This window comes from Phascolarctos cinereus, unplaced genomic scaffold (genome assembly GCF_003287225.1).
Source record: "Phascolarctos cinereus isolate Bilbo 61053 unplaced genomic scaffold, phaCin_HiC Scaffold_4;HRSCAF=312, whole genome shotgun sequence".
Lineage (NCBI taxonomy): Eukaryota > Metazoa > Chordata > Mammalia > Diprotodontia > Phascolarctidae > Phascolarctos > Phascolarctos cinereus.
In genome coordinates, this window is record NW_027555847.1 from 142,796,957 (window position 1) to 142,817,823 (window position 20,867).

Sequence of the window (20,867 nt, forward strand, 5' to 3'; positions counted from 1 at the left end):
TGCCTGTTCTTCCCTACATGACAAATGAAATTCAGGATTTCTGGGAATGTATGTTACAGAAGTTCTTTATATTGCATACAAATCAGGGATGTTTGTAAGTGAATTTGCCCTCAAAATGATGTGCGCTTCACAGACAGGAACTGGATATCCTGGATTGTATTACACAATTAATCTATGTTCCTTTTTTCTTTTAATTTTGGTTTCTCTACTAAAATAACTTGAAAAGCTGTCATTTTTTATCATACACAGAGATCTGCATATTTCTGTGATATATGTGTGGTATTTTAACAGCCGACTACCTTCTAGCATGGGCATTTTCCCCCAATCCTTCCTGTAAATTAATTGACTTTGAGTAAATTATTTGAAGTCAGAGTACTTGGGTTCAGATTCTGCCCCATTCACCTATGTGACCTTCAGCAAGTTTCTTTACTTCTCTTGGGCTTCAATTTTCTCACGTGTAAAATAAAGTCCAACTTAGACTAGGTGAACTCTGAGGCTCATACCTCTAAATCTGTGCTCCTTTAATCCTATAAAAATACTGAACAGTGTTTTTTACTCAAACTTTTTTCTCTCTAGGGAACGTATATTTTTCATATCCGTAATTTTTTAAGATTAGAGCATTTATTTTCATTTTAAAACTCTAAACTGAATGCCTTTAGGAGACAGTCCTTTTTTATTTCTTTCTGAATGCTCTTGTTGAGAGCTCAGATTTGTTCTAAATTAAACCAGAAAATAAGAAGCTACTAAACAGTTACATTTTTAGAATTTTTCAGCAGCATAGGGCATTTTTCCAAAGATTCTTTCTGTGGCATCAGATGTTACCTGCTTGTTGTGTTTAGAGGAGGGACTCTGAAATAGTCTGCTTTCTTGGTACCAGACGAGCACAAATTTGCCTCTACAAAGCTTATTCAAACTCTGGGCTTAGCTGAGGGAACAAATATCTCTTGTTAATGAATTCCATTTCCTGCCATATACTGATTGACAGTAACTATTTCAGGATCTGCTGGAAGTTTAATCACTGGCAGCATGCCAATGGAAAGAGTAACCAAGACCAACAAGTCCTTACCAAGCATAATAACAGACATTCTTAGCCTGATTTTTATTGAGTTCAGAAGATTTTGAGGGTGGTGAAACTGCCACCTAATCAGATTGCTTCAGTAACTAGGAAACTGTTACCAGAATTTACACATTACCAAGTCTTAAAAGATGAGAAAGCTGCCCTTCCCATTTCCTGAATAAGAGGTTCTCCAGAATTGTATTTAAAGTAGGAAACTTAAAGTTTTTGTTTTGTGTAATTAACTCTCTGAGTAGGAAAAGGATATGGTGCTCCTAATTCTTAGGACCCTGTGCTCTTGCCATTAGTCTGTGCCATTTGGAAAACAATAACAACAATAATGCTGAGTAAATTTTTTTTGCAAACCTAAGTTTGCAAAATCCTTTCCATGCATTATTTTATTTATACCTCACAACAACTATGTGAGGCAGGTACTACAAATACTATTATCCCCATTTTCAAGGTGAAGAAGCTAAGGCCAGAAAGGTTAATTGATTTGCCCATAGTGACACAGTTAGCTTCAGAGGCAGAATTTTAATTCAGGTCTCCCCTGATTGTCCAGCATTCTGTCCTGTATTTCACCATGCCTTGTACAGTCAGGTAATAACAACTACACAGAACTCCAATCCCAACTTGGCAATATTAAGATTCAGTCAGCCTTAAAGATCTCTAAGAAAGGATATTTCTGCCATTTTTTTTTTGTTATAATGCTTTATATACTATGTCCTGGTCTCAGTGCTCTGACACTGCACTGGTTGTCACTTGCTGCAGCTCCCAAGAAACCACAATCAGGATGCACAAGCCCTAGACTGGGATATTCCAAAAGACAAAAGAGATGGGTTTACAGCCAAGAGTAACTGACCTGTGAACCCCAGTATAAGGGCAGGGGATATTTCATGGACTGGCGAGAGGACTTATAATCATTTCTGTTTTTTAAAAAAAAGAAAGAAAACCTGTGTGGGAACTTTAAAGTACAGACTCAAGAGTCAAAAGAAACTAAGCTGTATTAATTTGCACAAAAGGCTACATGATGATAAAGTGCTAACATTTAAAAGGGAGAGAAGAAGCAAATGTCCCTTCAGTCCCTTAATGTCTTCAAAGGGTAATGAGGGAATTAAATAAGAAAAATGTAAAAAAAAAAAACAGGGTTTGGTTTTTTATTTCTTTTGGTTTTTAATGGAGAAGGGGAGATAAAGATGACATCCAGAAAAACAACACCATTGAAACATTTTTTTTTAATTCTCAGAAGAGAGTAGAACAGAGTTAAGAAGGAAGCACAAATAAGGAGAACAGTTTTTGTTTTTGCTTTGTTTGGTTTTTTTCCTTTTAAGGCAGTTGAGGTTAAGTGACTTGCCCAGTGTCACACAGCTAGTATGTGTCAAGTATCTTGTCTGAGGTCAAATTTGAACTCAGGTCTTCCTGACTCCAGGGCCAGTGGTCTATCCACTGCACCACCTAGCTGCCCCTGAGGGGAACAGTTTTGAAAGTAATATGTAGAACTTGTTATATACTTTTTTTTTTAAAGCAGACAGCATGAAATGGAAATTCACAGTATTATATAGAATCTTATTCTTCTAGATATATGGAAATGTTCCTTTTTGATGTTTAAATTAAGAATAAAAATGTTTTTTAAATATATTGACATTAATGTGGTCATTTAAATTAGGTAGCTGGTCAGATTTTCTTCCATGACTATGCAGTTTTAGGGACTTGAAGACCTAGACCTAGAAAAAGTTTATCTGAGATATTCAGTGCTTAGCCTTAATGGTGAGAACTGTGGGGAAATACTTCTATCTTAACAGGCTAGAAATACTACCTGGCTAAGAAATAAAAATAAAAATCAGATATTTCTAAACTGACAATTTTTAATTAAACCTTAATTAAGGATTGGTTAACTTTAAATCAAATAGGTTACAAAGATGTTTAATGACATGTATCCTACGTTCAAGGACCTTATACTCTACTTGGGAAAATAAGGATAGAGCCAAGTTAAAGACTAGACCTATGATTTCATTTATAAAGGGAACTTTCAGATGAGGAAACTCCTTCTATAAGAGCAGGTGGGCACCTTTTCTTCACTTTATTTTTAGTCTAAGAGAGTTGCCTACAGCACCAAGAGATGAAGTGATTTGTCCAGGACAGTAAAGTTGATATGTGTCAAAGTTGGCTTTTGGAATCCCTATCTACCAGGGTCTGAAGTGAGCTCTCAATCCACTATACCACTAATATACACAGCAAAAACAATTAACAATGCAAAGTAGCATATACTAAGTGCCAAATAAATGATACAGAAAATTCATGCCTTAGAAATTCAGAAGAGGTTATTGTTACTGTGGGCTGGGGTACTGAGAGGGGGCTTCATGAAGATTAGTCTTAATCTGGACCTTAAAGATAAATGGGATTTATAGAGGACAATGGAAGGCATTCCAAGCAGGGGAAACATGAGAAAGAAGTATGAGTTTTTATGTCTGGGAGAGGTAAGTGGCACAAATAACTCTCCTGATCTCTTCTTTGGTGTTTGCTAGGATCCTTAGTAATCTGGTATTCTTTATGGAAATATATATTTATGTTTACATATATATGTGTGTTTTCAGCCAGTCAATAATATCATATCTACCTTCTCTGCCATTTCTTCTTTGTTAGCTGGTTCAGTTAGTCATGGCTCTTTCACTAACTAGCTATGAAGTCCTCATCTCAGTCAATGAGTGAGCCACATAATTTTGGATGGACTCAGTTTCTTCATTTGTAAGTAATCTCTGATGTCCTATCTAGCTCTGAAATCCTGTGACTGTGACTTAAACAATCATCTAGCTCATTTCTCTGACTACAGAGTTTTTCAAACTAACTGCAACTGATAACAGTGAAATAGGAAAAATATTTACTGGTCAGAAAGTTCTAGTAAGGAGATGGAGGGAAGGTGGAACTTGAGTAGGAGAACTGTCTCTTCTGTGGCATTGTGGGATCCTTGAGAACAGAGGAGGTTTTGTTTTTCTTTCTCTGTATACCCGAAATAGCACAGTGTTTCATACATAGTAATTGCTTAATAAGTGCTTGTTGCCTTCTTTTAAAAATGTATTAGATGGCTAGATTTCTCTATTTTATTTTTAATTTTCATTTTAATCTAATATTTTTGACTTTTAATTTTTTAATTTTATGTTTATTTTTAATATAACCAGTGACAGTCCTCTTGAGATAAGTAAGCATTTACTGATTGAAATTAGACATTTCAGAAATGGACTTGAGCACAGGGGAGAAAAATAAGGTCTTAATTGATGGAACTGGGGAATAGGGTAGGAATTGGACTATAAGACATGAGTCTGGTTACTATATGAGGTCCAGGTTCTGAGCAAAGCCTAGGTCAAGGCTGACTAGATCCTTATCTCCTGAGCAACTGGTTTCTAATTCCTTATGTTTCCTGTGCAGCTCCAGTTTTGTTTTCATGCCCCCTACCTTCTCTGCATTGTGTGTGTGTTTGTGTGTGTGCGAGTTTATGGTGGAAGGGGATTGACAAGAGAAGGTTTGATTTGCTTTGAGGTTTGTTTGTTTTTTTTAAACCGGTCAGGAACTTGTGAAGATTCTGCATAAAGCTCTTGAAGCAGCCCAGCAGGAAAAACGAGCTTGTAGCACATACCTCACAGCTGCCGAAGATAAAGACCGTCTGGAGCTGGTTCGGCACAAGGTGAGACAAATTGCTGAGCTGAGAAAGCATGTGGAGAGCCTCCAACAAGACAAGAAGGCCCTTGAGGATTCCCTGGGCCTGAGAGAGGAGCACATTAAGGAACTCCAACAGCATGTGCAGCTGTTAATGGACAAGAACCATGCCAAGCAGCAGGTCATCTTCAAGCTCACGGAGAAAGTGACCAGGGATTTCATAGACCCCCCAAAGGCAGCCGATGGGCTGGACTCTGGGACCTTCCTAAATCCTCATGAAAAGGTCGAGCATTTGAAGGTATGTAGAACTACGTTACAACCCAACTACAATAGTCCCCAGCATTTCCCAGTCTGTTGTGTTCAATTTGCCCCATTAGTTTTTTTTACTGACCACAGATCCAATGTGATGATTCTTGGATATTCTTGGGTTATATATTAAATACAGTAAAGCATCAGCTGCTCACATCTCTTAGAGAGTGAGTTATTCTCAATAACTGAGTTTTTCAAGTAAAGACCTTTTTTTAAAATGGAGAAACTTTTTTTATTAGCTTTTTTAAAAAAATCTTTCTAAAATCTACTACATATTTCCCTGCCTTCTTAGAATATACTTAGAACTTATAAAAAATAAAAAAAAGAGGGGCAGCTAGGTGGTACAGTGGATAGAGCACTGGCCTTGGAGTGAGAAGGACCTGAGTTCAAATGCGGCCTCAGACACTTGACACTTAGTAGCTGTGTGACCCTGGGCAAGTCACTTAACCCCATTGCCTAGCATCTCCTGCCCCCCAAAAAAAACCTTATAAAAAAGAATATACTGCACAGAATTTTATTCCTAAATTAAAAAATAGTGACTATTGTGAACCTCAATTATTATACCGTGTGATAAAAGATGGCTTTAATGTTAGCTTTTCCCTACATACAGGATGACCTAAAGGTCCTAGGGCAGTTTTAACATTTAGTATCTTAAAATTGCCCTAGAACCTTTGGGGCACCCCTGTATGATGAATGTTTTCCCAGACTACTAAACTCCATTGGCTGGCAATGTTCATGTCACATTGATGTACTTTGGGGCTCACTGTTTACTCCTGGATGGAGAAAGTTTGAGAGGAGGAAGTTTAATATGAAAAGGAGTTTGTTAATGATAGAAATGGATCCCAGAAGACAAAATGACAAGGAAGGACAGAGTAGCATAGGAGGGGAAGGTCAGAGATGGATGGGCTGAGAATGCAGGGGGTGGTAGCAGGCAGAGGGAGTTTTTGCCTAGGAAGATGGTGATGGAATCACATGGATAAGGGTAGGAGGGAATGGGATTTACTAGCAGAGTATCATTTGACTGGAGCTCCCACCCTTAAAGATCCTGCGCTGGTGGAGAGCAGCCTCATTCTTTCAAATGCCAGCCAAGGAGGAAAATTAGATTAGGCTTCTGAATTGGTAAATACTGGGTGATTGGGCATATGGGAACCTGACTAAACCCAGCATCAGTTCCTCAGTCACTGCAACAACACCCTCCCAGTGTCTGAGCAAGAGCCAGAACAGAACTTACTAGCTCCTGAATTCAGTGATGAAGTGTCCAGAGAATAGTGCTGGGGCAAGAGACATGGTGGGAGAGGATGGATATCCCTGTCTGCTTAGGTGCCAGCTGATCATGGAGGGTGTTGTGGTTGCAGTGACTGAGGTCAAAATTAGGTGTAGCCTCCACCCATGGCAATCTATTCCCTGAGGAAGAGGCCTTTTTACTAATCCCCTGAGCACCCACTCACTGATAAACAATGGAGCTGAGTAGCAGCACTGGGAGAAGAATAGTGTGGTGCAATGGGAGACACGCTGACCTTGAAGTTCCAATTTTAGCTCTAGAGCTTTGCCATAAGGTTACCTATGCAGGGATGTACTTATAAATGTTTAACAACCACTGGGGGCAGGGGGAGCTAGGCACAACACACTTTCAGTTTAATCTGCATTCTTAACGTTTTCTCTATCACATTCTCAAGTATAGGCAGTCAGCCAAACAATAAATCAAGCACTGATTTGTAGCATTGGTTGATTTCCAAGGTGTCAGTATTTACACTGAAAATTTAACAATTGGCTCTCACAAGTTGGTCCGAGCCAGTTCCAGCACAACCCTTCCCAAATGGCCTTAGTCAATTCTAGCCCTCACTTTCGAGAGTTAGAACCTGGATTCAAATCCTACCTCTTGACACTCTCTGTGTGACCCTGGACAAGTCACCCAACTCCCTGGGCCTATCTGTAAAATGAGGAAGTTGTACTAGATGAACTTGGAGCTTTGATCCTAAGACAGCTCTACTTTGTCTTCTCAAGCAGTGGCCACTTGTTGGGCTTCTTGTTGTGGAGGGGATTCTTGTTCAGTGGGGTTGGATTGTTGTCTGATTATCCCTTCCCACTCTGAGAGTCTGTAAGCTGTGGTTCCTGGTTCCCACCTGGGGCCATGCTTAATTACCATTGTGTATGATTATCAGCAGGTATGACCTCCCATGCTGATCTCTTCCCTCTTGTTTTTCTTCTTTCTTATCTCTTCTGTTTCCTGTAACTTCTCCTGTGCTTCTCAGCTTTCATGTAAGAAGCCTGGCTTTTTATAGACATCAGCAGCCAATCAGAATACTCCTTTTCTTCTGCCCAGAAAACCAACCAGTTACAAGAGTATCAGGTCCAGTAAGGATCTTCAAGTCTCTGAGGGTTCTCTAGGCTTGCCTCTTAGCTGCTCGACAAGTGTTTTTCGGTGGCGTGTCATTGGGGGAAGGAGAGGAAACTATTATATTATAGAACACTGAGGATTCCAAGGATGCTGGTCCCTGATTATTCAAATTTTTACTATATGAACAGGCAGCCCATGACTCTGAATAAAACCATGCATGCAAACAAGACCTTACACCTGCCATTGTGGGAAGTGAACAAGAAAATATGAAGCTTTGAAAGACTCAGGGACCTCAAAAAGGGAGAAAGGAGAGCATGGGATGGAATGGAGGAGGGAAAGGCATGAAGCTGATCCCAGGAGAAGACTTCCAGAAAGGGCTAGCCTGATTATGGAGTAGGCCTTTTGTTTAAAAGTATCCTCCAACAGCAAGTTAGGGTTTAAAGTTAGAGTTAGAAATTTTGCCATTTTTCAGACTTTAGTCTCTTATTGTAGCAGATAGCCATGAAAAGACCCAGATGTCTGAATTTACTTAAGTACGCACTTCTGTGCTTTGTAATTAAGGTCACGTAGTTAAGCAAAATCTTCTCTTCCTTTGGCTGTTGGAGTTGGCATTTTAAAAGTAACCAGCTAGCCAGCTCTAGCTCTGCCTCAGTGACCTTTGGGAAATAATTAAAGGAAATAGGCTTTGTGTAGAATCTAAAACGTTACCACCACCACCACCCCTCCCCCATTTAGTCTTCCTCTAAACAAATATTTGTTAATCACTTAATTTGTGCGGAATACTGAGCATGGTATTCAACTATACAGTATGCATCCTATCAGTCTTCTGTCCTACTGGGCCTTTTGGGAAGCTTGGTCTGCTTCCTAAAGTCTCTCTCTTGCTTTGAGCCTCCTGTCAGCAGTGAAGAATATAAATGGTAGGCCAGACATAGACAAAGGGGAAGTTTCTCACAAGCCCCACCCTGATCCCTTCACCTTCTTCTATCATCACTTCCCCAGAATTACATTTCTACTCCTTGTGATTGTATGGTCCATTAGAACAAGAAAAACATTACTATTTATGCTAGATATAATAAAAGCAGTTGTGCAAACTATTTCTGGATAATAAGTCACCAACCTCATGACACTTCAGGTCATGGTGGTGGTGATTATTGTTGTTACTGCGTCATGAATTATCATTCTGAGATATAGAGTCAGAGTTCCCATACAGATATCAGCATTTGGAGAGCTCACTGGTTTTTTAGCTGCCTCAGGTTTGTAAACTCTATGAAAGTATTCTCATCAGATAATTTGAAGTGAAACTTTTTTTCCAATAGTGAAACTTGTAGTAGAACCTTTCTAGCAACATAGGTTTTCCATGGATTACTGAAAGTGATTTAAAGTAGACTTCAGGTTCAAAATAATAGAAGTGAAACCTAAAATATATTAGTAAAAAAAATTCCTCAAACCTTTCAAACACTTGAAAATTAAAATATATCCATTTCATCAGGTTCTTTTACCTGTTCTCTTACATTCTTTCCTGAGCAGGTATTTAAGACCAAAGACCAACACATATAACGTTCTATTACAATAACCTTTAATTTAGTTTAAGAATAGGCTGAACTCTCCCCTTTCAAAAGCATCTTTTAGGAAGATATCAGAGCAACTGTTCCAACCTTTTCAAGAATCTTTTGACATGGTTCTTCTCTGACTTCTTAAAGACTTTCTCTTTAACAGTGGTCAATAACCAAATGTCACTGCTTCTCCTAAGATACTCTCTAAGGCAGAGACATCCTCACAGGACAGTGACGACTGCTTGTGACCTCATTTTAGGCATACTGAGAAAGCCTGCCAAAAAAATCTTTCCCCTCCTACTGATTGATGTCTGAAATTTCATTGCTAGAACTTCTTTTTTTTTTACATTAAGCCTTTGATCTCTGTTAAATGCAAATACTTGGGGGGTGGGGGTGGGGAATGACATTTGCCATCCCTTTTAAGTTTGGGTTTATAAGCCTAGCTTTATAGAGGCTCTTCTTTTCTTAGGCACCATGCCTACAGTTAAGACAGGTAAATAATAGAAAGGAGATTTAAGGGAATTACCTTGAGACCTGCTTTTGGCCCTAGGCAGTTGAACATTGTTCTCAGTGGCTTGGATGGAGACAGAGTTGATGCAAAGCTGGCAGGGAGAGCTGACATGGTGGAATGGTAGTCAGGATCCGAAAGGATCTCAATAGCCTAGAATGTTGGATCAAACCTAATAACAGGGACAGATGTAAAGTCCTGCATTTGAGTTTAAAAAAATCATTGCCTATCTCTAGCTTGGCAAAGGAATGACACAATAATAATTCATTTCAAAATGATCTGGGGTTCTGAGTGGATTGCAAACTCAGTATGAATCAGCAGTACAAATTGGCATTGGTCATTCTCTTAAGGCAGCCAAAGATCATCATCTCTTGGGGTTGCCAGGTTGTACTTCTGATTCATACTGAGTTTGCAATCCACGAAAATATTGTCCGTCAGTCAACTAGCATTTGGTAAGTGCCTACTGTGAACCAGGCACCATGTTAAGCCTTGGGAACATAAAGAAAGAACCTTAGTCTAATGGGAGAAGTAGTAGAAAGAACCCTGTATTTAGGTCAGGGAACCTGAATTCAAATCCTGGTTTCGTCACCAAATATGACATGATTTTGGGAAGTCACTTAATCTCTTTAGGCCTCAGTGCCTGTTCTGCAGAATTAAGGGATTGAATTAGAAACTATCTGTAATCCCTTCTAAGCTGTAGTTTTATGAGTAAGGTATTCCACACTTTAAAACAATATTTATAGACATACGTGAGAGAAAGCACTTAACAATGCTTGTTGATTTAACTTAAAGTGAAGATAATCAAGATTTAACAATTTAGATACTAGTGTTATGGCTAAATAAGTTGTCATCCAAATCAGTGATTGTAAGGAAATTGGGGTTTTTTTGTGAATTGGAAATTCAAAGAGTGCATTAGCCTCTGTCTAACAAATCCAAAAGAAAACTACAAGTATAGTTGATGAGAGATTGTCAGCTGATTAGTTTAGAACAGGGTGAGGAACCTGTGGCCTTAAAAGGAAAGGGGAAAAAAAAAGAAGCTTTACCTTGTAACAAGAGACAGCATAAAGTTCAGAGACTGGGATGGTGAAAATGTTTTGGGCTGGGCATTAAAAGTAATGTCAGTGAGCTTAATTACTACTGAACTAAAGAGTGAGGAGTTTATTAAAAAGGTGACAAACCTTTAAAAAATTGGGATATGGTATCAGAGTTTGACTATCCATGTGGTTGTTAGATATTTACAGCTTCATTAAATTGCCAAAATACCTTTCCTTCCAGGATGACATAGAAGCCTATAAGACCCAGAACCGATTCCTGAACTCTGAAATCCACCAGGTCACAAAGATATGGAGAAATGCTGCTGAGAAGGAGAAAGTCCTTTTGATGAAAGTAAGAGTAACATAGTCCTCCAGGCAGCTTCCAAATGTCCCTTCACCCTAAGAGCCTCTCTCTGCTCCTGAGCTGGTGCTGAGATTGATCCTTCCCCCTCAGTAATATCCTCACCTTCCCCCTTGCTTTCCAGACCACCTTGCAAAGTTGGCTTGCATTCTCTGTTCCATTGCTACAGCTTTCTCTTTGATTCCTAAAAACTACTCACTGCAAAATTCCTACGTTAGAGGGCATCACAAAGATGATGAGCTAGCAAAGGAGACTGAGAAGAAGCAGTCAGACTGATAGGAGAACCAGGAAAGAACCAGGGAACAGAAACTTAGAAAGGAGAAAGTGTCCAGGAAAAGACTTTGCTCAAGTGTCCAAGGCCAAAGAGACCTCCACGGGGGAATCTCTTGTGCTGAACTATGAATGCATGTATCAAGGGTTTTATTTTGTTATTGCTTTTGTTGTTGTTTTGCTTAGTAGGAGGAATGGTAAGGACAGATTAATTTTTTATAACTTAAAAAAAGCCAAGGAGTTTGATAACATAGATTTGTAGCTTTTATAGTCAGCATAATTGTGAGACTTCCTTCAGCTCCACTGAGCAGTATGGCAGTAGGTTTGATCACGGCCAAAATCAGAGGTAATTCAGGGCTAGAATCTTGCAAGGAATGAGCAACTTTGGGACAAAGGACTGAAGAGAAAAGCATAGAGATGAATTTGTTAATTATAGGGTCAAGATTGACAAAGAAAGAAAATGAAGTCAAAGCAGTGGCAATGGGGGCCGCTAGGTGGTGCAGTGGATAAAGCACTGGGCCTAGAGTCAGGAGGACCTGAGTTCAGATTCGACCTCAGACACATAACACTCACTAGCTGTGTGACCCTGGGCGAGTCACTTAACCCTATTGCCTAGCCAAAAAACAAAACAAAGCAGTGGCAATGGCCTGAGAACATCCTGAGGGATTAAGGGATAAGATATAGTGAGGGGGGAAGTAGTTTTAGGAGGATTAAGATACAGAGAAAGAGGAATGTCAGAGTTTTTGTTTTGTCTTGTTTTTTATTAGGGAAGTAGAATGCTTACGGGTAGTGGTGAAATCCAGACTGTGACTATATCCCCATGTGGGATTGAGATGGAGTAGAGAAGTGTCATGGGATTTGAGGAAATTGAGGAACTAAGAGACAAGGGTGCTTGTGGAAGCATCAGCATGAATGTCAGAGGCCTCTAGTTAAGAGCAGTCATTGAGGCGGAGAGGAGAAAGTTAGCCACAGGCTAAACTCCTTGAGAAAGGAGGGAGAATCACTTGGGTGCCAGTAGACAATATCTGCCATGATCTGTAAAATGGAAAAAAAAGTTTTAATGGATTTTTACTGATATCTTTTGTTTTTACATCACCTAGCTGTAAATTTTAATAACATTTTTAATTAGAATTTTAATTACCTCAACAGGACTTCAGTGACAATAGACAAAGGCAGTCCAGGAAAGGCCGAGTATAGCAACTAAACTGCAGAGGATCTGTATTGCCTCCAGAATCAAAAACAAAATCTACTGTCTGGCTTTTAAAGCCCTTCATAAACTGGCCCCTTGCTACCTTTGCAGTTTTCTTACACCTTACTCTCTACCTTGTATACTGCATTCCAGGGACTCAGGCCTCCTTGCTGCTCCTTTCACAAGGTACTCCTCCTAACTCTGAGCGTTTTCACAAGCTTCCTTCCTTGCTTGCAGTTCTGTTCCTGCTCATCTCCACCTCCAGGCTTCCCTGGCTTCCTTCAGACTCAGCTTAAATCCCACCTTCTGCAAGAAGCCTTTCCCAGATCCTCTGAATGCTCCCCTCTGTGATTCCAACTTATACTGTGAATATATCTTGTTTGTTATGTAGTTCTTTGTGTATTGTTTCCTGCATTAGATTGTGAGGACCTTCAAGCAGTTAATGCTTGTTGATTTAACTTGAGTGAAGATAATCGAGATTTAACAATATTTAGATATTAGTATAGTGGCTAGGTAAGTTGTCATCCAAATCAGTGATTTTAAGGAAATTGATATTTTTGTGAATTGTAAATTCAAAGAGTTCATTGGCCTCTGTCTAACAAATCCAAAGAAAACTACAGTATAGTTGATGAGAGATATTGAGCTGATTAGTTTAGAACAGCAGTGGAGACTATGGCCTTAAGGCTGGCCATGTGTGGCCTTCTAGGTCTTGAAGTGCGGCCAATGGACCGAATCCAGATTTGTTCTGTAAAATTTGGATTTGGTCCAAAGGCCACACTTCAGGACTTAGAAGGCCACAGGTTCCCCACCCCTGGTTTAGAAAATTGATAACATGTAGCCTACTAGCAGAGCACATTTTAACATAGTACTGGAGTATTGGTTTGCAGTTGCCTATTTTTGATCTGAATTCCAAGTACAACATCCCTGACCTTCCTGTTGCATAATCTCCTTTGTCACCTTCTCCTCCAGTGTGCATATCTCCAAGCAAAGAATTGTCAATTGAAAGCAAATACCTCACTGTGTTGCGGAAGCTACAGGACATGTTACCCAGTGAGGAAAGCGAATATGGGGAGATGTTAAAGAAACTGGTTCATGAAGCTCTACAGTGGGATGTAAAGGAGGGAGCAGCAGACTCCATGAAACTGAATCCTATCAGGTGAGGAGGTTTGCCTGTGACGAGTATACTCTGCTCCTACCTGTCTTTGTATCTTGGAAATCCCTTTGGTCCTTTACTCACTAGTTCTACACAACAAACCAGACAAATCCTACTCCATGACCTGAGGTAGGCTTTGACAAAGGCAGACTTTTCAGTGATATAATCTAGGTAAAATCTAGGAAATCTATCTGAAGAGCTCCTAAGCCTCTGCCTAACAAATAAACCTGGAAGAAAATACTGGTACAGAAGCCAGACAAGTTAGTGTTAGGGATGGGCTGAGGATAGAACTTGACAGAGAACTAGTATTAGCCACTGGCCTTCTATATCTCAAATTGAAGGTGTCAAGTGGACAGATACTAGAACTCTAATAATATACCCAGAAGTGTTATCAGTGGCACCTGATCCGGTATTAAAAAGAAAATCAAGAATTTCACAGCAATACATTTTTTTTTCCTAAAGATAAACAGAAATTTGTTGGACATGGCTAGTAGATATATACATTGTAGGGCACATGTCAATTGTAAAAGACAGGCCTGGCCTGTGATTTGAATTTTAGCCAAGATCAGGGTCCTAATCTTTTCCATAAGCCCTGGACTGGCAACACTACCCATAGGGAAGCAGTGAGGTACCATGGAATGATACCTGGCTCTGGACTCCCATCTCTCCTCTGACACTGCCTGTGGGACATGAACAAATCCCTTTCCCTCTATGAGCTTGAGTTTTCTTATCTGTAAAATGAAAAGGTTGGACTTCATGGTTTCTGAGGGCTCTTCTAGCTCTGGATCTGTGATCCTATAGGCAATGAAAGAGCCACCTATAGCCTCTGATAATAATACTGTATGTTGAGATAGGATTGCATGTAAACCTGGAGAACCGTAGATCTGAAAGAAATCTTAGAACACAGAACACTGAGTCTTGGAGATGAAAGGGACTATAGAATGTCAAAATTAGAGAGATTCTTGGAGATCATCTCATCCAACCCACTCATCTACAGAGAAAGAAATGAAGGCTGTGATAAGAATTCCACTATCCTCTGTATAACCTCTAGTGATAAGTACCATGGGCATAGACAATTAATAAATGTATTGTTCCTTGTCTTGTCCTAAAGACAAGCTTGGATATGGAAGTAGGACTAATTGCCAGGAGCCATGAAAATCATTGAGTTAAAGGTCTTATGTTCTTTGTCTTTTGAAGTATCTGTGAATTACAATCCTACCTTAATAATGATACACTGCCAACTTCTTCTCAACAGTGAATATGATGACTATGGATTCATGACTGTCCCTGATTATGAAGTTGAGGACTTAAAACTTCTAGCAAAAATCCAGGCTCTAGAGATAAGATCTAATAATCTCTTGAACCATGAGGCAGTAGAGAAACCCCTCCGTGAGAAATGGAACAGTATTGGAGAACTTATGCCTTCTGCAGACCTGAAGCATCTGATCCGGAGTGGCATCCCTCCCGAGCACCGCCAGCGGGTCTGGAAGTGGATGATAAGCCTCCGGGTCAGGCCTATCCAAACACCTAATCATTATGACTTACTGCTCAAAAAGTGTGAAACCATGGAGCACCCAGCCTTTCGGCAGATTGAGCTAGACTTGAATCGCACCTTAACTAACAACAAGCACTTTACAAGCCCCTCTTCTAAATTTATCTCCAAACTCCGGAGAATACTACTTGCATTCTCCTGGCAGAACCCTACCATTGGCTATTGTCAAGGGCTGAACAGGTGAGCTTATTTACCCACACATACAGGTAAGCCCCAAAACACACAGCTCTGTTGAGTTGTACTACTTGGTGCCTCAATTCATAAAAATGTGAAAAATTAATGAGGGCTCTTAACAAGAACTCAGAATTCTGATCGATAGTGACTTCAGGGCCCTCACAGTCTCTAGGCATTCTCAACATCTTTTGTACGACTCAAGAATCCCACTAATTACCTTAAGGAAGTTTGCAAAATTAGCTTAAAATTTGATATACCAAAACAATTAGCTTAAAATCATTAGCTTCAAAATTAGCTTTAAAATTTGATATGTCATTCAAGGGTTTTCATAAGAAGGATGCCATGCATCAGAATAAAAGGATTGTCATAGTTACCAAAGTTCTTCACTGTACTGGATTGAGTAATTACTTCTTTTCATGGTGTATGTTTCAAGGAAGCAAAATGCAGAGCTGAGTTATCTTTGTTCTACAACCTTAAGTGGTCATGAGGCAGCATTGCACAGGAGTAGAGTCTTGGAATCAGAAGACCTAGCTTGGAATACCACTTAAAACATCTTAATACCTCCACTACTTAATAGCTGTGTATTCATGGGCAAATCATTTCATTGTCAACTTCTGTTTCCTAATCTTTGAAATCAGATTATTAACATCTATAGAATCTATTTCATAGAGTGGTTGTGAGACTCGATATAGAAAGTGCTTTATAAAACTTAAAGCAATATATAATTGTCTGTAATAAGTCTCAGTTGGATTAAGCTTGATCTGTTTGGTTTATTTCTTTTTTCATGTCACTAATCTTACTGCTGAAATTTTTCAACTTAGTAAGTCTTCCTGAACGCTTAGGTAACTGTTTATAGGACTTCATACTTCATTAGGATAAAAATATCCTGACCAGTTTTTCTTTCTCTCCCTCTATTGTCTAGTGGGTTGAAACTAATTGTATGATTCTGTTCTTTAGACTTGAATGTGGAAGGGAATTTAGGAATCATAAAACCTAACCTCATTATACTGATGAGGAAAATGAGATCCAGAGAAACAGTGATTTACCCAGTTCAGCAGCCCAATTAAATCAGCCAGTATTTGTTGAAGACCAATTACATGCCCAGCACAATTAGGTGCTTTGAAGTGCTGCAGAAGAAGCATGTAATACAGCCCCTACCCCCAGGACCATTTTATAACATTGGGAGAAAAAAATATTGAGAGATGTGAAGCAATTAGAGAACAGCATGAAATAGTAGATAATAGTGTTTATGTAACCAGGTTCCAAAATGGGTACAGATTTAGAGCTGGAAAGTCACTTAGAGGTCATCAGATCCAACCCCCTGATTTTACAAATGAGGAAACTGTAGCCTAGACAGGGAAGATGATTTGCCCAGGGTAACTCAAGTAGATCAGAGCCTGAGCTGCCGAGTTCAGCACTCTAGTGTATCATGCAGCAAGTGCTGTAAAAGGTCTTTTGACAGGAGGAAGGGGCAGGGGTAGGGCATTGATGTTGACCCTGGTCAGCATCATCTAGGTAGTACAGTACATAGAGATCTCAACTTGGAAGCAGAAAGACCTGAATTCAGATCCTGTCTCTGGCCCTTAATAGCTCTTTGACCCTAGGAAAGTGATTTAATCTCTCTCAGCCACAGTTTCCTCATCTGTAAAGGTGGGGATGATAATAGCAGCTACCTCACAGAGTTATTGTGAGCATCAGATGAGGTAATACGTAAAGCACTATGTAAATAATCATTACTTTTATTGTCATTACCACAGTTATTGGAGAAGGCTTTGTGGCAGAGATGGGGTTCAAGAGTGACCTTTAAAAACAGGTAGGATTGGCAGAAGATGGGGAAGGACATTCCGTAAAAGACAAACAGCATGAACAAAGCTACAAAAAGCAAGAAATAAACACGTAAAATATAAGGACAGTGAGGGCATTAGTCTGACCTGCAGCAGAGGTTTTATGTTAAAGAGTAAGGTGAAATAAGTCTACTAGAAAAGGTAGGGTCAAATGATAGGAGCCTTGAGTGCCACGCTAAAGTATGTAACTTTGATCCAGTGAGTATTCACTGTAACTGTTAACGGCAAAGAAAACACCCCTCTACAGAATGGATTAGAGGGGAAAGGAGGACTGGCGGTAGGGAGCACAGTTAAAAGCCAGTCCAGACATAAGCTTATAGACATAAGTCCTAGATGAGACAGGGTATTGGCAGTCGATATGGGGAATAAGAGGCAAATTGGCAGGTGGTGGGTGGCAGGGCTTGCCGACTGGAGAGACTATGAGGGTCCCTCCCAAGCTTTTGAGCTTGGTGATAGCAGTGACAGAAAAAAGGAAATTGCAAAGGATTTCAGCCTAGTATGGTTCTCTTTTGTGGAAAGTAAGAAAAGATTGTCACTCTTTTGCCAGAGATTTGAATTCATTAATCCTCATAAGGACTTTTTTCGGCTTCTTTGGCAAGAATTGTTTTGTTTATTACCGTTACTAAGTTTGGAGTTACTCGGTTTTGGCTTCCTTACCCAGTAAGTTCAAATTAGAAATTTAATTGGCATGGCCCAGGAAGGCTCTGTCTAAGGAGATGACTCATATTTGTTATCTCACCATTTTCCACTATAGTCTACCATATGGTGCCAGAAGTAATAAAGAAATAGGATAGATTTTTTTGCACTCAGTCATTCAGCAGGTATTTATTGCGTGCCTGCAATGCACAGTGTTTCTCGTTCTTCAGAAAAGAGGTAGAGGCAACAGCAGGGCAAAAGTTTTAAAAATTGTAAAAAGCAAAAATAAAAGTGGGAATAATGGAAAGTGACACAACTTTATATCCAGATTTTATGCTGCTTTATGTAGTTTTCCAAATTATATTTTCACTTTAATTATCTGTACAAATGTAGACAATTCTTATATAAGTATTTGTAATAATACTTTAATAAAGTGGTTTTTAAATAGAAAAAAAAAGCATGTTCAAGTATGGGAACATGTTAATTATCTTGAAGACATCAGTTATTCATGCCTGGAATAAAGCAGCTCTTTGGGTGGATAGTAATGTAACTGGCACCACCTAGTGGCAGCTACCAGAATCATTCGCTTAGAATTTCAAAGCTGATTTCCTTGGGCTTTTGAGGATGGAGGGGTAGGGTAGGGAGTAATAGCTAATATACATCATCTTCATTATAATAACTAACATTATATAGCTCCTGCTTTGTGCCAGGCATAGTGCTAAGTGCTTTACATATATCATCTCATTTGATAACCCCAATTTACAGTTGATGAAACAGAGGCAAATAGAGCTTATGTGACTTGCCCAGGGTCACCCAGCTAATGTCTAAAACCTGATTCAAACTCAGGTCTCAGCTCCAGGCCTGCACTGCACCACCTCATTGCCTAGTTTCAAGTGTCCTGTGTCCAAGGGTACTTCTTGACCATCATTTGCACATATAGCACCTTTGTTCCTTTTCAGTTGTGGTCTGTTAACAGTCACTGATGAGTGGATTTGCATCCATCACACCTTCAGTCTCCTAGTGCCATACACACCTGCTGCCTTGACCAGGACTCCTCTGCTGGGAAACTGCCTTTGTTATCAGCTCTGAGACAGTTGCTAGATAGTGGAAGTGTGATCTTTTTTTCCTTCTGCTTTGTCTGTAGCCCCATCTCTCTTGGAAAGTGTAAGTGTTAAATATACCTTAAAGGCAGTATTATGTAATAGAAAGTGCATCGGAAGTTAAACGCAATCTTAGCACTGCCACTAGCTATCTTTGTGGCCTCAGTTTCATGTCTGCAAAATGGAGAGGTTGGATTAGATGATCTTTAATGTAAATATAAAACAAAGTTGAGGAAGCTGCATGGTATACTGGAAAGCATGCCGTTTTTGGAATCAAAGGACCTGAGTTCGAATTCAAGGTCTGCTGTGACCTTGGGCCAACCGTTTAATCTCTCTGACCCTTATCTTCCTCTGTAAAGTGAAAGGGTTGAACTTGATGGTCTCTTAAGTTCCTTATAGCCCAAAATCTACAATTACATGATCCTACCCTTAAACCCCCAAATTCTCTGAGTCTAAGGAAATAATAGGAGACTGACATCTCTTCCTGAAATCCAGGTGCACTGTGTCTATGGCATCCTTCTGATTTGCTATTCACAGGATTATAGATCCTACGATCTATATAGATATAGCCAAAAGGGAGGCCCCTGGAGACTTGAAATCATTTCAAGCGTCTAGGAAATAAACATGCATCTGTGTGCTGTCCGGATTGTATCCTGGGGACCACTGCTTTCGTTTTTAACATCTAGTATTTGTGTTTCTTCATGATATAGATTGGCAGCCATTGCCCTGTTGATTTTAGAAGAGGAAGAAAGCGCTTTCTGGTGCCTAGTTTGTATTGTTGAGACCATAATGCCTGCAGAGTACTACACTAAAATGTTAATAGCATCTCAGGTGAGTGAGGATCTCTCAATGATGCATAGTCAACCAAAACTGAACATGTGAATTTTTCTACCTTCCTTGTTTGGAACCAGAGAGCACTGGACACAGCAAGCCCCTTTAGTCCTCTGCAGTATCCTTGGCTTTAGAAATTGTGTCGTCAGGCATCCACCCCCAGTAGAAATCTGTATCATTTGCCCCAGAGACCTCCCAAAACCCTCCCTAGGTCTCTCAGACAAAAGGTAGTGGTTATTAGGACTTGCTAGAAAAGATATGGGGCACTAGGTGGTGCCATAATGCACAGAGCTCTGGGCTGGAGTCAAGAAGGTTCATCTTTCTGAGTTTAAATCTGGCCTCAGACACTCATTGCTGGGCAAGTCACTTAACCCTGTTTGCCTCAGTTTCCTCATCTGTAAAATGAACTGGAGAAGGAAATAGCAAACCCCTCCAGTGTCTTTACCAAGAAAACTCCAAATGGGGTCACAAAGAGTCGGAGACAGCTGAAAATGACTGAACAACTGAAAAGATATGAAACGTTTGGGGAAAGGGGGGATTGACATATATACAAAAAGCATCACCAATTCAAAGTCAAATTGAAGTTATATTTTAAAGAGCAATCCTACTAAAAATCATTTACTTTAAGCAACTGAAATAGACTTCCTCTGTAGGAGAAGACAGATTAATCCAGAAAATCTAACTGTCATCTCTTACTGCTCACTAACCAAGAGAATTCTGGTTAGAAGTTAGAAAATGGTAAGGAAAAGAATGGCTGAGCTCCATCAGTAAAGAGTCGTAGGAAACTTTTGGTACTGTTGCCCCCCTTTTTTTCACCCTAGAGATGTGGATTTCCCTGCATTTCTAGAGACTGGGGTGAAATAGAGAGAAGGATCCATAAATACTTGCCTCAGCTAGAAAGAAAACAAACTTGATTTTTACCTAGAGGCTTTGATTTTATGATAGAAATTTCATGAATCTCAGAAGTCAGTTATCCAGCACATCACCCAGTACTCCCAAAAGTTGGTTTTAAAAAAAAAAAAGATCCAAAAGATCTCTGACACCATAGAAAGGGACCATTGACTAACTTTTCAAAAAGATTTTAGTCTATTAAATTATCTCCTTTGATCCTGATAACTACTGATCCAGTAGTTAGCATAGATATTACATTCCCCATTTTACAGATGAAGAAACTGAGGGTTGGAAAGCTTAAGTGATTGCTCCAAGGTTATGCAGGTAGAAGAAAGAGGTCAAGGCCGTCCTGCAACCCCATCTTCTGACCCAAGAACAGCGCTCCTTCTACCACTGTCTAGTCTTGTGATTCTCTCTCA

General features: G+C 39.7%; 1 protein-coding gene across 1 annotated transcript in view; it reads left to right on the plus strand.

Annotated features, from left to right (window-relative positions):
• TBC1D2 (TBC1 domain family member 2) overlaps nucleotides 1-20,867 on the plus strand; it is a 63,049-nt gene that overhangs the window by 34,264 nt on the left and 7,918 nt on the right. Inside the window, 6 exon segments of the mRNA XM_020995561.2 lie at nucleotides 4,617-5,003; nucleotides 10,689-10,799; nucleotides 13,237-13,264; nucleotides 13,267-13,423; nucleotides 14,676-15,152; nucleotides 19,437-19,557. Coding sequence (XP_020851220.1) covers nucleotides 4,617-5,003; nucleotides 10,689-10,799; nucleotides 13,237-13,264; nucleotides 13,267-13,423; nucleotides 14,676-15,152; nucleotides 19,437-19,557 — 1,281 coding nt within the window.